This window comes from Culex quinquefasciatus, chromosome 2 (assembly GCF_015732765.1).
Source record: "Culex quinquefasciatus strain JHB chromosome 2, VPISU_Cqui_1.0_pri_paternal, whole genome shotgun sequence".
Taxonomy (NCBI): Eukaryota; Metazoa; Arthropoda; class Insecta; order Diptera; family Culicidae; genus Culex; species Culex quinquefasciatus.
In genome coordinates this window covers 64,731,467-64,748,469 of record NC_051862.1, presented here as the reverse complement: position 1 = coordinate 64,748,469, position 17,003 = coordinate 64,731,467, and the positions used below count along the sequence as shown (strand labels likewise).

General features: G+C 36.7%; 1 protein-coding gene across 1 annotated transcript in view; it reads left to right on the top strand.

The window, feature by feature from the left end:
- LOC6043172 (Ig-like and fibronectin type-III domain-containing protein 1) overlaps positions 1-17,003 on the top strand; it is a 304,229-nt gene that overhangs the window by 244,565 nt on the left and 42,661 nt on the right. The window contains exon 4 of the mRNA XM_038257502.1: positions 3,516-3,689. Within this exon, the coding sequence (XP_038113430.1) occupies positions 3,516-3,689 (174 nt within the window). The remainder of the gene's footprint in view (positions 1-3,515; positions 3,690-17,003) is intronic.

Sequence of the window (17,003 nt, the reverse complement as noted above, 5' to 3'; positions counted from 1 at the left end):
AAAATTTTTGACCTCATTTTTATGCAAAATTGAATTTGCAATCGAAAATTACTTTACAGATTTTTTGATAAAGGGCCCCGTTTTCAAGATATAGCCACCGAAAGTTTGATTTCAGCGAAAACTTTGCAGTTTTTCGATTTTTAAAAATAGTGACCATGAGTGACCATTTCTGAAAATATTTTTTTTGAAAAGTTCAGAAAATTTGCTATAAAATTGTCTAAGAGACACCGAAGATTGGACCTCTGGTTGTTGAGATACAGTGGCTTAAAGAAAAAGAAACACGAAAATTGAAGTTTTCTAAGTCTCACCCAAACAGCCCACGATTTTCTAATGACGATATCTCAGCAATTAATGGTTCAATTTTCAATGTTAATACATGAAACATTCGTGAAATTTTCCGATCTTTTCGAAAAAAATATTTTGAAAAAAATTAAATCAGGACTAACATTTTAAAAGGGCCAAACATTGAATATTATGCCCATTTGAAATGTTAGTCTTGATTTAATTTTTTTCAAAATATTTTTTTCGAAAAGATCGGAAAATTTCACGAATGTTTCATGTATTAACATTGAAAATTGAACCATTAATTGCTGAGATATCGTCATTAGAAAATCGTGGGCTGTTTGGGTAAGACTTAGAAAACTTCAATTTCGTGTTTCGCCGCTGTATTGTCTCTTGAACAGGTCTCTGCTAAAGCCTGAACAAAAAATATTTTAGAGATGGTCACTCGGTCACTATTTTTAAAAAAAAACTGCAAATATTTCGCTGAAATCAAACTTTCGTATGGCTATCTTGAAACGGGGCCTATCAAAAATCTGTTAATTTCGATTGCAAATTCAATGAAGATCAAAAATTATGTATGAAATTTCGATTTTTCCAAAAATCACAGTTTTTCAAAAATCATAACTCGGCGGCAGATTTTTTGACCATGTTTCTCTATAGCTCAAAAGTTGCGGTTTTTGTCCCTAAAACATATCAAAAATCTCGAAAATCAAAAAATACGTATTTTGGGAATTTGAGTTTTTGTGAAAAGTTAATAAAAAATCGGGAAATTTTTTTCCGTGTATCTATTTTTCTAAATAGTCCTAACAATACCTACAACTTTGCCGAAGACACCAAATTGATCAAAAATTCCTTCAAAAGTTACAGATTTTCGAATATTTACGTACCATTTTTGTATGAACAGCTGCCAAATTTGTATGGAAATTTATATGGACAAACTAATGATGCAAAATGGCTTCTTTGGTCATAGGGAAGGCCCCCACAAAGTTTGAGCCAAATCAAAAAATACAAATAAAATCCATTTCCGGTTTTGGTAGAGAATTGCTCACATACTACTTTTTTTATTATTTTTTGCAATTTGAGCATCAAATGTCACGAAATTTCATGTAGATTTTCACTGTATTATAACTGTATCTAATTTGCAACATGGGTCAAAACGACATGAAGCAGATGAAAAGATTATCTCTTAATTACAATTTTAAATGTTACAAGTTCAAATTTTCACGCAATACTGTGTTTTGGTAAATATTAAAATTGTCATATTTTGCAATAGGGGTACCAAACGACTTAAAATTTGTTAAATATTTCACTTCATTACGATTATTAGGAGTTCACAAAAAATGATTTTTTGTCAAAAAAGTATTTATGTCTAAATTTTCGCATCTCAATAAATACGGTATTTTATGAAAATTTTAAAAATATCACATCAAAAATTGTGATACAGTGAAAATCTAAACGAATTTTAAGTAGTTTGATTCCTGTATTGCCTTATAATTCAAATTTAATTAATTTAAAAAATATACCTCATAATGAAACAGTTAACAAATTTTTTTCTATAAAAAATCGGTTATTTGTAAATCTTGAAAAAAAGAAACAAAACAGTTTAGTTTTTAACATTAAATAATTGCGTCGTATGATAACCATATTGCAAATTATGAAAATTTTACTATTTTCGAGAAAATACGCTATTTTGTGAAAATTTTGTGTTTCAATTCAATTTCAATTTCAAAACATTATAATGGGACGTAATAACCTAGATCGCTTTCAAGCAAGGTTACGTCTTTTTGAAATCAATCCTGATTTGATATACAATAAAATTCCGTACACATTTTACGTCGTTTGATACCCAAACCATGCAAATTAGAGTATTTTGATGTTTGAGTTCTTATACAATTTAACATACTACAGTATCAATCGTTATTTTTCAATGATTTAGGCATTTGCAAATACTTTTCAAACATTATGTCGTTTTTTTCATTCATGTTATCTTGTTTAACTCCGTTTTTTATTAGAAGTTTTAGGCCTGTTCTACAACTTTTATGGCTCGACATGCAGAACAGCTATTTGGTGGTCACAATCAAGCCTCAAAACAACCCCCCTAAATTCGGGAACGATCTGAGCAGACCCGGTGTTCCGTAAAGCAATTAAATTTTGAATGGGAATTTGCATGGAAATTACATCTTTTTGGTTCTTAATTTTTTTTTTATCATGATTTTACTGCTATTTAAAAATTGATAAAATAGCGTTGAAATTAAGAAAATTTGCTATAAGTTACTCGAAGAAAATAAAGTCTTGCTCATGGCAAAAGATACAGCGTGCTAAAAAATGTTCTAAAATTCTAAATTAAGAATTCACATCACGCAGCACCCCACTTATACTTCCGAGATCAAGCTTCAATTGCGAGTGGGCAAATCTTTCCGCTCGTCATCATCCCACAAGTGTCAAGCCACCACCGCGGTGTCAAATCGTGGGCGCTCTTTGTGCTCCGCGGACGGCTCCTCGCAAATTGACAGTAATTTCCAGTAAAAACTCTCGTAACAACGCCGTTTAATGATGCTTCCTGTCGGGGTCCGGGCAGCAAGAGACTGCCCGGAAATCCCCTTCCCGATTGAAAGGGAGGGGAGGGCGGACTGCTTTCTTAATTTATGAAAATTTATTCGCAAAGTTCCCCCAATTCTTGCTTTGAATCTTTTTTTTTTTTTGTTCAAGAAACATGAAGATTATCCCGCCAACAACGTCAACAGTTCAGCGGCAGTTAGAACAGCAGCAACAGAGTCAACAGACAGCCCCTTATCGGCCCTAAAGTAATCTTGTTGCTGCTACACGAGATAAGCACTCGAGCGATCTTAATATATGGATGGGAAAAGGTGAAATATGTGGCCTGTCTTCCCCCCTCTCCCCTCTGAATAATTTCGGTGACACATTCTGAGCGAGTTTTTCTTTCTTGACACCCTCGCGCGATTTACATAAAACCGCACAAAGAAACAACACGCACACACATACTGTTTCGCTGACAATTGTTGCTGAGAAGCTTTAAAAGGAAAGTTAAGAAAGAGGCTGGAAAAATCTTTATGTCGGGAAATTTTCTAGAAAAACAGCAGCTTTAAGAATAAGGGCAGCCATAGAAAGAACTACGTTTCGGCTCACCTGACACAAAATGCCATTTTCTTCAGGGTTCATTAAATCTAACGGACAACTAATGGCATATCTATTTCCTTCCTTACTTCCCGCAGGAACTGGTGGCCCGTCGGTGGTCCACGAGGGTGACGACGCGCTGCTGACCTGCGTGGTGATGACCCCGTACAACAACGACACCGTCCTGTGGCGCAAGGGCCCCAACGAGATCCTGGCGGCGGGCACGAGCCGCGTTACGAGCGATAAACGCATCAGCATTCTGCACGATGATTGTGAGTACCTACCGTACCTTACCGTGAGGGGCATCGGGCCATTGTCATGCCGCGAGTGTCCCTCTTTTTTGGGGAGGTGTATTTGGAGATTTATACATTTTCAGCGGGGGAAACACTTTTTCTGATGGGAGTGTGTCAGGGTGGTGCTCAATTACCTTAATATGATGCTAATAAATTTTCAAAGAAATTTACTTTCACTTTTTTCCATATTGAAATATTATGTGGGAAAATCTTCAAACAATAAAGCTATGGTAGAAATTAGCACATAAGTGATTTTTATTAAATTATTCAAATTTCTGGACTGGATTTCAATAAGGTTATTGTTTTAATTAAAATAGCAATAACAATTGTATGTGTAAAGACCGTCAATACTATGTCCATATGCAATGTGATGCATTGAAGAAGCCAGGAGTTTTAATCTTGAATTGAAAAATAAAAGGAAAAATCGAGGATTAAAAATTTAAGTAATTAACAATGTTTTCTTTAATTGATTTTACCTTAATGCCAAGCTCTTTGTATTTTTCAGGACATTTTTTTTTATTTGGATGAAACAACTATCAACTTCTAACGCCCAAATGAGCCGTTTTGCATAATTGGTTTCTCCATACAACCTTGTAAGTTGTCCATACTACCCGAATAACCGCGAGGCACTAAATAGCGGTTTTAAATCAGCATTATATTGGCATTTAATACCAGCAAATAATGCTTCAAAACATTTAATCAGCACTTTTCCCTTGAGAAATATTTCAAGTGGCGCACAGTGATGCTGATTTAACATTTCACCGAAAGCTCGAACAAAAATAAACTGCTTTATCGACGTCAAGGCTGGGGAAAAAAAGAACAGCTGCACCCACACACTTGGTGGTGGCCTTTCATTGAGCAACTCTCAACGAAATCGGCCGATTTCGACCATTTTTATTTTTTGTATTTTTTTATTTGACTTAAACTTTGTGGGGGCCTTCCCTATGACCAAATAAGCTATTTTGCGTCATTGGTTCACCCATACAAGTCTCCATACAATTTTGGCTGCTGTCCATACAAAAATGGTATGTAAATATTCAAACAGCTGTAACTTTTGAGTGAATTTTCTGATCAATTTGGTGTCCTCGGCAAAGTTGTAGGTATTGTTGAGGACTTTTGAGAATAAAATAGGTACACGGAAAAAAAATTGCAGATTTTTTTATCAACTTTTTTTTTCACTAAAACTCAATTTCCTAAAATAAGTATTTTTTGATTTTCGAGATTTTTTGATATGTTTTAGGAGACAAAAATCCGCAACTTTTGAGCCATAGAGAAACATGGTCAAAAAATCTGCCGCCGAGTTATGAATTTTTGAAAAAAAAAAAACAGTGATTTTTGGAAAAAATCGAAGTTTCATGCAAAAACAAGTTTGACATTATTTTTTAATGCAAAATTGAATTTGCAATCGAAAAGTACTTTAAAGATTTTTTGATAAAGGGCTCCATTTTCAAGATATAGCCACCGAAAGTTTGATTTTTGTGAAATATTTACAGTTTTTCAATTTTTTAAAATAGTGACCATTTCTAAAAATATTTTTTTTGAAAAGTTCAGAAAATTTGCTATAAAATTGTCTAAGAGACATTGAAGATTGGACCTCGGGTTGCTGAGATAGAGCCGCTTTAAGAAAAAGAAACACGAAAATTGATGTTTTCTTAATCTCACCAAAATAACCCACCATTTTCTAATGACGATATCTCAGCAACTAATGGTCCGATTATCAATGTTAATACATGAAACATTCGTGAAAATGGTGGGTTGTTTTGGTGAGATTAAGAAAACTTCAATTTTCGTGTTTCTTTATCTTAAAGCGGCTCTATCTCAACAACCCGAAGTCCAATCTTCAATGTCTCTTAACACAGAACTTTTAAAACTTTGGTCACTGAACTTTTCACAAAATCAAACTTTTAGTGAAAATGTTTTATCAAAAACTTTAAAGTACTTTTCGATTGCAATTTCAATTTTGCATTAAAAAATAATGTCAAACTTGTTTTTGCATGAAACTTCGATTTTTTCCAAAAATCACTGTTTTTTTTCAAAAATTCATAACTCGGCGGCAGATTTTTTGACCATGTTTCTCTATGGCTCAAAAGTTGTTTCGCATTTTTGTCGTGAATTCTTTGCTGCGAGGAGAAGATATGTTCCACCAGTACAAGCGGATGGTTGTGTTTGTGTGCATGCACGGTGTATTTTTTAGAACAAACTAATGATAAAAAAATCGGTATGTCTGATATTTGGCACCGTGAAAGAAGGGCTCTTTCTCGACATTTTGCGGTATATACCGAAATATTTCGTCGGGGAGTCTAGTGCAACTTTTTTTTTTGAAGAATATTTTTCGATTTTATGGGATATTTGTTAAAAAAAGTCACAGGAAATCGGTGCATTCATGTTGATATCACTCAAACTTCTTATGAATATGCCTTGGGGACTCTATCCAACTATATTTGACCAATATTTGACCTCCAATAAAAAAAATCGAACCAAATTTACCAGATTTCTAGCTTTCTTTGAAATAACCCCAAAATCCAAGCTGGAAACCCCGATACGACCGAAAGTAAATCTTTTCTTTGTACAATTTGTCATGAAATAACAGCAACACATTGCCCAGATACAAATTTGAGTATTAAACAATGCAAAACATAGATTATTTATTTAATAAGCTGTTTATTACCCAATAGGTTCCAAAAATTATTTTTTCAATCCTCGGCCACATAACACCATTACATTTTTAAACATTTTAGAATCAATCACATTGTAGAAAACAGTTTTCTGAACAAGTTCCATAAAAAAAGTATCACTTTTGGTTCAATATAAGCAGAGATATGCCCAATTTCCTGAAATAAATAGTGCCTTTCTCCAAAATTTCTTAATTTAAGAACGAGTTTTTCACCAATGTGTAACAGGTCGTATCGAGGTGCTCCGATTTGGATGAAACTTTCAGCGTTTGTTTGTTTATACATGAGATGAACTCATGCCAAATATGAGCCCTCTACGACAAAGGGAAGTGGGGTAAAACGGGCTTTGAAGTTTGACCAAAAAAATCTTAAAATTGCTCGCATTTCCGTAAAACTTTATCAATTCCAACTCTCTTAGATGCATTCGAAAGGCCTTTTGAAGCACTTCAAAATGTGCCATAGACATCCAGGATTGGTTCGACTTTTTCTCTTAGCTTTTGCAAATTACTGTCAAAAATGGATTTTTTTAAAACCTTAATATCTTTTCGCAACAGCCTCCAACACCCATACTCCCATAGGTCAAAAGATAGGTAATTACATGGACTATAAGCCTACGGAAATAACTTTTTGGCCAATCGCAGTTTTTCTCATAGTTTTTCGATTTTTCTAGAACAAACATTTTACAACGTTAGTTTTTGCCCTGTAGGCCGCCATAATGTCACTTTTTGGTCTCAATTTTGTCAAATTCGGAATCCTCGGACAATTTCACGTAAGTTAGAGGTATTGGAGTTGTAAATTTGATTGGAAAAATTGCCATTTAGAATGAATTAAAATATTTTTTAACAATTTGTTGGATTAGGGGTAAAACAGGTTTTCGCCTACTTGATACAGCATTTGACGTATTGATCACAGGGTAAATAAGATCTATTTCTTTTTTCAAAAATATTTTATTTAATTATTTTTCAAATCAAATTTGCAACTCCAATACTACTAACTTACGTGAAATTGTCCGAGGATTCCAAATATGACAAAATTGAGACCAAAAAGTGCCGCTAAGGCGGCCTACAGGGCAAAACAAAACGTTGTAAAATGTTTGTTCTAGAAAAATCGAAAAAATATGAAACCGCGTTGGCGTATTTCCAGGCATAGTGTGCAAATGAGGTTTAAAAAATTAATTCCAACAGTAATTTGCAAAAGCTAAGAGAAAAGTCGAACCAATCCTGGATGTCTATGACACATTTTGAAGTGCTTCAAAAGGCCTTTCAATGCATCTAAGAGAGTTGAATTGATGAAGTTTACAGCGCAATAAGATTTTTTGGTTGGACCAAAGCCCGTTTTACCCCACTTCCCTTTGTCGTAGAGGGCTCATATTTGGCATGAGTTCATCTCATGTATAGACAAACAAACGCTGAAAGTTTCATCCAAATCGGAGCACTTCGATACGACCTCTAGAACAAACCGAGCAATATTTACAAATACTGCCTCTTAATTACTTTTCACACGATGGGCACTGCCTACTAAGATATTTTTTATGATGATAATATGTTGTTAAAACGTAAAAATTATAACAAGTTTTGACGAAATTAATAAAATTATTCTATAGCATTCATTACAAAGCTCAGTAGGCAAAGCCCATCGTGTGAAAGGTAATTAAATTAAGAAATTTTGGAGAAAGGCACTATTTATTTCAGGAAATTGGACATATCTCTGCTTATATTGAACCAAAAGTGATACTTTTATGGAACTTGTTCAGAAAACTGTTGTGATTGATGGTGGTTTTGGGGTGTTGAAGGATTGGGTAATAAACAGCTTTTAAATAAATTCTATGTTTTGCATTGTTTAATGCTCAAATTTGTATCTGGGCAATGCTGTTATTTCATGACAAATTGTACAAAGAAAAATTTACTTTCGGTCGTATCGGGGTTTCAGCTTGGATTTTGGGGTTAAAAGAAAGCTAGAAATCTGGTAAATTTGGTTCGATTTTTTTATTGGAGGTCAAATATTGGTCAAATATAGTCCCCAAGGCATATTCATAAGTTTGAGTGATATCAACATGAATGCACCGATTTCCTGTGACTTTTAACAAATATCCCATAAAATCGAAAAATAATCTTCAAAAAAAAAAGTTGCACTAGACCCCCCGACGAAATATTTCGGTATATAACGCAAAATGTCGGGAAAGAGCCCTTCTTTCACGGTGCCAAATATCAGACATACCGATTTTTTTAACATTGAGGTCTCGAAAAAATACACCGTGTGCAAAGTGAAAAAAACAAATCAGGATTGTGAGATGGATTTTTGTGGTGTTCTTTTTGTGTTGTATTCGCGATCGTGAAAAAAACAAGATCGATCTTGGAATTTATTTATACTAATCGGTGTGCTTAAAGCCCTTTCTTCTTCATCGGTGGTTGGAAGGCAATTTGACGGTTGAGCTCGTTAGGTTTATCGCGTAAAAAATATTTTGATTCATCAAGAACGTTGTGTGGTGCGCGAGTCTTTTTTGTGTTGAAAAGACCTTCCCATAGCTCCGTAGCTCAGAGGGCTCGACGTCGGTTGTTTGTGTGTTAAGCCCTGTCCATAGCATCGTAGCTCGAGAGGCAATGAAAATCAATACCTCATCTAGCTAACAGAAAGAAGATCGGAAGGCACTTGATGGTTGAGTTCGTATCGTCCATTCCATAACAAATTTATGAATTAAATGATTATATAATTAAAAATCAGACTACGCTATCATTGCAGCATTGCGTTTAACACCTCATTCTATAAATAAACATTATTTGGCTTTATCTTTTCACAGCCGGCTGTCTAAGATTAAACCATTTCATTAAAAATTTAACAACAGTTAAACGGGAAATGTCTCATCCGCAGCATCCGATTGTATGCCTTGAGAATAATATATAATACCTTTCAACTAACACTATGATTTTGGGTCGCATCATCATCTTCTATGATGAATCCTGACCAAGCACCCTATCCTACTAACAAATTTTCAGGTTCCTGGCGCTTGTGGGGTGTAAGCACTGAGTAAATCAGCTGCCCTAGTAGCAACCTGCGCTAACTAACATTCCCGTCCCTTAAAATCGAGATCTACAAACTGACATGGCGGGCGCCGTTGGTGGCCAATGACTGTTACATATTCGCAACTGATCTAGCTTTAGCAATCATGGTGTTTTATCTTTTTGGCGCATTCATACATGCTGTTGATAAGGGAAACACCACTTGATAGTCGAAGCCTATGATCAGTAGTGCTGAAAGGATATTACGGTTCTGTTCAGCAACCATGGGTGATCTCTCATGCTCATGCTCATGCTCATGTTTCTCTATGGCTCAAAAGTTGCGGATTTTTGTCCCCTAAAACAGCTGTTTGAATATTTACATACCATTTTTGTATGGACAGCTGCCAAAATTGTATGGAGACTTGTATGGATGAACCAATCACACAAAATAGCTTATTTGGTCATAGGGAAGGCCCCCACAAAGTATGAGCCAAATCAAAAAATACAAATAAAATCCATTTCCGGTTTTGGTAGAGAATTGCTCAGATGTAGAGGTGGGAAAAAAAAGAGCGAGCCGCTCAAAGAGCCGGTTCACTGAAAAGAGCGAACGAACCGTGGCTCACAAAAAAAAGAACCGTGGTTCTTTCTTGAACTCCGGTCTTTTGAAAGAACCGTTTCAAGATGGCATGATTTTTGTATTAAAAATAATTTATTGAATTTCCCAAAAAATTATGTATTAAATTTATTTTTGAGAACATAAATTGCAATTTCAAATATTTCATCAATGCTTATAAAAATTAATTCCAAAAGTAAATGGATTCTAAACAAACTTTTAAAAAACTTTTTATTGTGGAACTGATTGTACCTTAAAGTATTACCGGAATATAAATTTGAGCATTTCAAATTGCATAATTTGTAAAATATTACCAAAAATCTTTAGAATTTAGAAATTTTGGAAAAAATAAATCCTTTTGTCCGATTAAACTTTAGCGTTTATAGACTTTATCGATTAAATCAAAATGTAGAAAAGAATTCACAGAATATTTTCTCTAATTAAAATATAAGCATTAGTTCAATTCTTGCAGAAATAAACGCAATTTAATAGGAATTTATCCAGCATCCTAGATTTAAGTTTGGATGCCATTAAACCACAGAGATCTATGGTTTTCAAGGGCATCTTCTCGTTTTCAGATTTTTTTATCAAATAATTTATTGAAGTCCAATATGAAATAACTTATATAATCATACGATTCTTAAAAAAAACCTTTTCGTCAAAATTTTGAAAAAGAACGAAAGAGCCGTTCAAAAGAGCGGCTCTTTTTAATGAGCGAACGCAAATGAGCGGCTCCTAAAAAAGAGCGGTTTTGCCCACCTCTACTCAGATGTGTTATATTGCATCAGGAACTGGTGAATTTTCATTAGGTTCACATTTTCACACCCTTTTTAATGTAATATTGCTAAAAAAATTCAATCTACCAAATTCTCACCTTTCAACTTTTTTTCTGTTCAATAAGAAATGATTATATTAGAATCATTTCTTTTTGAAACAGAAAATTTAGTAAATTTGACGAATCAAACAATTATTCAATTATATATTTTTTGAAATCTGGCAATAGAAGCAAATAGTTTTTAGAACTTTGGCATGGATGAACAAATATTCAAAGAGATTTTTTGTTGATAGAGGCGGCACATAAAATTAAGTATTGCTCCAAGTCACCCTACTGTAATGTACACCACCCGTCATTCCGTTTCCGTCATTGCAAGTGCCATTATTTTTTGTCACGTGCCTGTCGGCGCCAGCATCAGCGAAAATGTAAGGTGTGAGGACAATTTCAGCCTTCCTCCCTTCCAACGGCTATAATCGTTTCTCATTAACCCGGCAATGACGAGCAACGGTAGCATAGCCATAGCCTTAAGGTGAGACTACTAGTTGGCACGGATATGGGGCCAGGTCGTGATTGTGCTTTAGGAGATAATTTGGTTTAGTTCTTTGGAAAGAGTTCAAATTCCAATGATAACTACGTGTGTTTGAAATAAAGTTGCATGCACATTAAAAGAAATTTTCAACTTTGAAGCAAGGAATGTAACATTCATCTGAAATATCAATAATTCCTCTACAATTTAATTAAAAATGCGCTCACAAACAAACTTCAAATTTTGCTCCAACCGTTCATCGGTTGTAGAATTTTCGGGGCACATCATTAAAGTCATGGTTGGCGGGAAATTCCTGCCAAATTAAATAACGCCGCCGTGAACCCTCGCCTGCAGGGTTCATCCAGGTGCGAGGATGGAAAACTAGCACCCGAAGTATGCCAGGAGTTATGTTATTTGCTCATTACCATGCTCGTGAGCGTTAGAATGAAGGGAGGTGCACGGAGGAAAATTGAGGTTTTTTTCGGAAACTGAATTTGTGAATTTAAAATTTTGAATTTGAAACTTGATTATTTAAGAATTGTTGAGTAAATTTAGTTTTTATTTAGATTTTTTTAAGAGTGCTCTCAAAACAAATACTCCCACAGTGTTTGCACTTGAAACACTGGCAGAAATCGGCAGGCAGGGCTTTGCCAGGCTAAATTACGTGGCAAACACAATAGAAGATCACAATGTGCCTCCAGCCCCGAAAAAGGTAAACGGTGCTCAATGACTTTCTTCGCCAGTTTTAATTAAAAAGTATTAAATTAGTGTCACCGGTCCATTATGAAAATGATCCTCCCCGTTCGAGGATAGCGGGAGTCTAGGGCTGCTAACGATACAAATGGAACGAGACACTTGGAAGATCGTTATCACTAGGAGGGGAAATGTTCCGGAACGGGCGACAAGGCGAGGGGGCTCTGCGATGTAATAAGTAATCAGGAGTTATTTGAGAGTTTAATTGCCTTTTTGAATGGCTAATAACATTATTCTCCTATGCTCTGATAAACTAGATTTTGGCTGCATTTAATTTTTAAAAACGGAAATTTTACTGACTTTTTCTTCACAATTAGATCATTTTTTCAATTCGGCAAAACGACATTAGGGTTCGTTCAAAAATTACGTCCATGAATAGGGGGAGGGGGGGGTCTGAGGTTTGTGACAGCCCATGTTAAAGGTATAGGAAAAGTGCGTGACAGGGGGGAGGGGGGGGGTCTGAAATCCTGAAAATCTCTGGACGTAATATTTGAACAAACCCTTAGGGAAAATGTCCCTCACCAGAAAAGTACAAATTTAAGAATTTATTTATTTTAAAGAATCAGGGATTCTTCAATAAATTTGGATCTACTTATATTTGGAAAAAGATTCCGATGATAACCCTCAACCACAACCATCTCCCTGAATGCATAAAATATATCCACCACTTCACTAAAGTGTAAACGAAAGTTAACTTATTGTTCTGACCCGTCAGACCCGTCCGTCAAGTAGCTACCGACTGCGCGCTTCTCGAGAGTGTGTTCTGCCGGGACGGTCTGTTGCATCAAGTCCTGCCCGAGGTCATAGAATATGCAAAGGGAAGCATGCAGCTCGTCAAAAGTCAGTGTGAACAGCAGAAAAAAACACACAAACAGTTTGTTGTTGCAGGCAGCTCCAACGAGCATTAGCATTTGGACTTAATTTATGTTTGCTGTCCGTCTCAGCGCGATGATGTTTTGTCCTGACCTGTGTTAGTTATGGCGGAGAAGGACGGACAGTACTGGCAGGAGCTAGTTTGTCAAGGGACTCTCTGGACACGGTGGGAATGGCTCTCAAGTAGGACACCTTTTCAAAATGTCAAGCAAACTGACATTTTGCGTGTTAAAATGAAAGTTTTTTGCTGACTTGACTGCTTGACTGCTTGACAGCCTGACTGCTTGACTGCTTGACTGCCTGACTGCTGAACTGCTTAACTGCTTAACTGCTTGACTGCTTAACTGCTTGACTGCCTAACTGCTTGACAGCTTGGCTGTTAAAATGTCTGCCAATGATGAAGTCAAATCAAGAATCGTATTCAGCTCTGATTCAATCACCAAAAGTCAGGAATGCAAGAACCAAATCGAAAATCCGTTTTGCCGCCCAAACTTCAATTTTCGCAGCCATAATTCTATTAGCTTCTTCTGCCAGCCTGAAACGTGATTCCGCACGGGTCAACCTACCAATGATACCACTACGAAGCATTTGCACTTGTCGTCGGAGATTGCTTTTCACAAGAGGTTTTACGAAATCACTTTTCCTCCACCAGCAACGCATGTGAATTCTCTGATGACTGCCACCTACATCACTCCGAAAAGCTCTGTTCTAGAGAGAATTGCCACTGTGGCTGTGGCTCGCAGATTGCAACTTTTTCGATCCCAAAGGCATTCCAATCAGTCAACGCGCGTGAGTTTCAAGAGCTGGATGCCATCCGGCCATCGTCCTCGTCCTTGTACAAGAAAACTCCCCTTTGGAAGAGTCTATCCAGCGCGCAACCAATCACCGAGCCAAGTGAAAAGCCCGGTCTTCGGTGCCGATGTGCTGCGGATGAAAATGGAAAACAAACAATCTTGTTCCCACTGTGCTGCATTTAATCCTTGCACTGTGACTGTTGGCTGGTGTGGTGGGCTCGATGATACGTCGTCGCCCCACACGTGTGTACACAATGTGTACACAGTTGCGAACGTGTTAAAGTGTGGGGTGAAATGGACGTCACGAAAATTCTTGGTCTGAATTCTCAACTTTGACTGCTTACTGCCTTTCCTTTTTGCTTTGTGAGTTCTCTTTTGCTACTTCTGCATTCTAGTTACTGCTTTCCACATTTTGCTATCTGCTTTCTACTATCGGACTCCTGATGTTTGCCATATTTCTTCTGTATACTGCCATCTCCTGACTTCTGCCTACTGCCATCAGCGTTCTGCCTTCCAACTTCTGCCTCTTGTCTTTTTACATTAGCTTTTCGTCTTCTGCTTTCTATTTTCTAACTTGTGTTAACTGTTGATTGAAAAACGATGTATTATACATTCATTTTGCTTCCTGACTTCTGCTTTATGCGTCTTACATTCTGCTTCCTGCTTTCAGATTTCTGCCTTTGCTTTCTGCATTCTACTTTCGGTCATCTGACTTCTGCCTTTTGCCTACTTCCATCTGACATCTGCTTTCAGCTTTATGCCTTCTGTCTCTGTCTTCTGCTTTCTGCCTCTTATCTATTTTTATGAGTTTTTTTTTTTGCTTGCTGACTTCTACCTTCTTTTAATTGTTGAGAGATTCATAATCAGATTTGATGCAGCTACTAAAAGTTTCATTCTACCTTCTGCTTTTTGCCTATTACATTCTGTTCTCTGATGTCTACCTTTCACTTTAAGTCTTCTGCTTTCTGTCATTCTGCTTACTACCATCTGACATCTTACGTCAGCTTTCTGCCTTCTGCTTTCTGCTTCTCTTTTATTATCTGCTTTCTGCCTTCTGCCATTTATCTTTTATCATGAGCTGTTTGTCTTCTGCTTGCTGACTTCTATCTTCTGTTGACTAAAAAAAGATTCATAATCAGTTTCGATTCAACTACCGTCAGTGGGGGTGACATTGGGTCTGGGGGGTGAGATTGGGTCAAAGTGATTTTTTACGGATTTTACTATTTCTCAGGTTCTTCTCATTGAAACTGAATTCCGTTAAAAGGGTTGTGTAAGGGACATCTTAAGATGACTTCGCTGAAAAAATCTCGTTCCTAGAACAAATCCTGTTATTTTGGCAGATGTCTAAAGTTGCGGTACGTTTTTGGCCAAAAATGACCTCTCGAGAAATCATTTTTCTAATATTTCTGTAAGAATTGCTCGAAAAGTACCCAAATGTTTGAAAATCTCCACTTCAAACATTGTAGCGTGTCAATACGATTTCTCGAACAAGAAATACTGTTGGATGACTTGTTTTTACCATATCGTTGTATTTGAGCATCATTTTAGTTTCATTTGACACAATGTCACCCCCTCTAAGGGGTGAGATTGGGTCAATTTTCAAACTATTGGCATTCAAGGTAGTGTTCATCAAAATCCACAATTTTTTGGGAAAATGTCAGTAAACTATCTAAGAACAAATCTACGTTGAAAGATTTTCGATTTTGTTTAAATTGTTTTTGTTATTAAGAAATTACGAGAGGTGTATCGTTTTTTGACCCATAGTCACCCCCACTGACGGTACTAAAAGTTTAATTCTGCCTTCTGCTTTTCGACTACTACATTCTGCTAACTAATTTCTGCCATTCACTCTCAACCTATTGTTGTCATCTGCCTTCTGCCCTCTGACTGCCAACTGCCTGGAGACCGTTCAACCCCCCATTTCTCACAACCCCCACCAAAAGACGATGTGCGTGGGGCTTAAAATTGTGACTATATGGAGCTCATCATCGGCGACTGACAGCTGCTGCTGCGGCACTGGTTGTTGTTGCTTCGCTTCTTCTGCCAACTGCAACAAACTGCGTGCAGCTGATATCTTCCGATGAGTTATACGACACGCTGCAAGAAGCGAACGAGGACGAGAAGTTCATCACATTTTGCTGATGGGTTTTTGGGTTTGACGATATGTTTGTTTGGAAATTGTGTACGTGTGTGGGGGAGGAGAAAGTTCAAGCATTCTGCTGGTCGGAAAAGCGAGCGGACGAAAAGCTTTCTACGAACGATGAAAAACGGTTCGTTTGTCAGTATTTGGGAAAGTGGTGGAAGTTTGCTTGCAGTTTGTAAACATACTTCCCATCATTGCTCTTTAAATGGAGTAAATTTGCTTCCCAAATGAAAATTGTTCACGGTTGTGGAATTTCCCAAAATCAATACCAGTTCTGCTCAAATTCAAAAATTCCAAATCTCCGCTTGAACGACAATATTCCCCTTAAAACCAGAAACACTGTTTGATGTTGCCAAGTGCCACAATTAGTGTGTTTAAACAACTTTATGCATTGTTGCTCTGACACCAACACGCGTCTTTTAAAGTGAGTCCCTTTGAAATCCACGACCAACGGCCCAGCCCACTACCAAGAACTCTTTTTGAATTCCCAGGACTCCAGGTTTCCAGGCTGCGCAAAACGTCTTTCTTCTGGGCCACGGCGACGGACGAGGCGCTCAGGAAAAGGGTTGTTAGAGAGTTTTTTTTTTGCCCTTCTTACCTTCCAGCTCTGCTAGGACAACATCGACAAGTGAGATGTAGCGTTTTAGTAGTTTGTTCTTTTGTGGGAGGTGGGGTCCGCTTGAAATCTGAACTGACAACAGAGTTGGAAGTGTTGACTTTGACTTTGGATTTATTTAATTTTCTTTTGAGTTAGTGAACTTCTATAAACTCTCATGATCTCAAAAAGAAAGTTTTATGCTGACTGACTGATAAATTTCTGTTTTTTATGTTTTAATCATCTGCTTTTTACTCTCCAAATACTCTAACTTATGCCTCTACCTTCGGCTTCTGACTTCTACCTTCTGGCTACTGCCGTAAACACTTATGATCTTTTTGAGTCTGTTTTCCACTGACTGCTTTCTGTCTTTTATCTTGTGCTTGCTATTTACTGCTTTTTGCTTGTTTTTGTTTTATCTTTTAGCTTTCTGTATTCTAAATTATGCTCACTGCCTACAGCTTACTGCTTTCTACCTTCTGTCTACTGCCTGACGCATTCTGGTCTCTGTCTTAATCATGAGTAATATGATTTCTTTTTAGTTTTTTAGTTT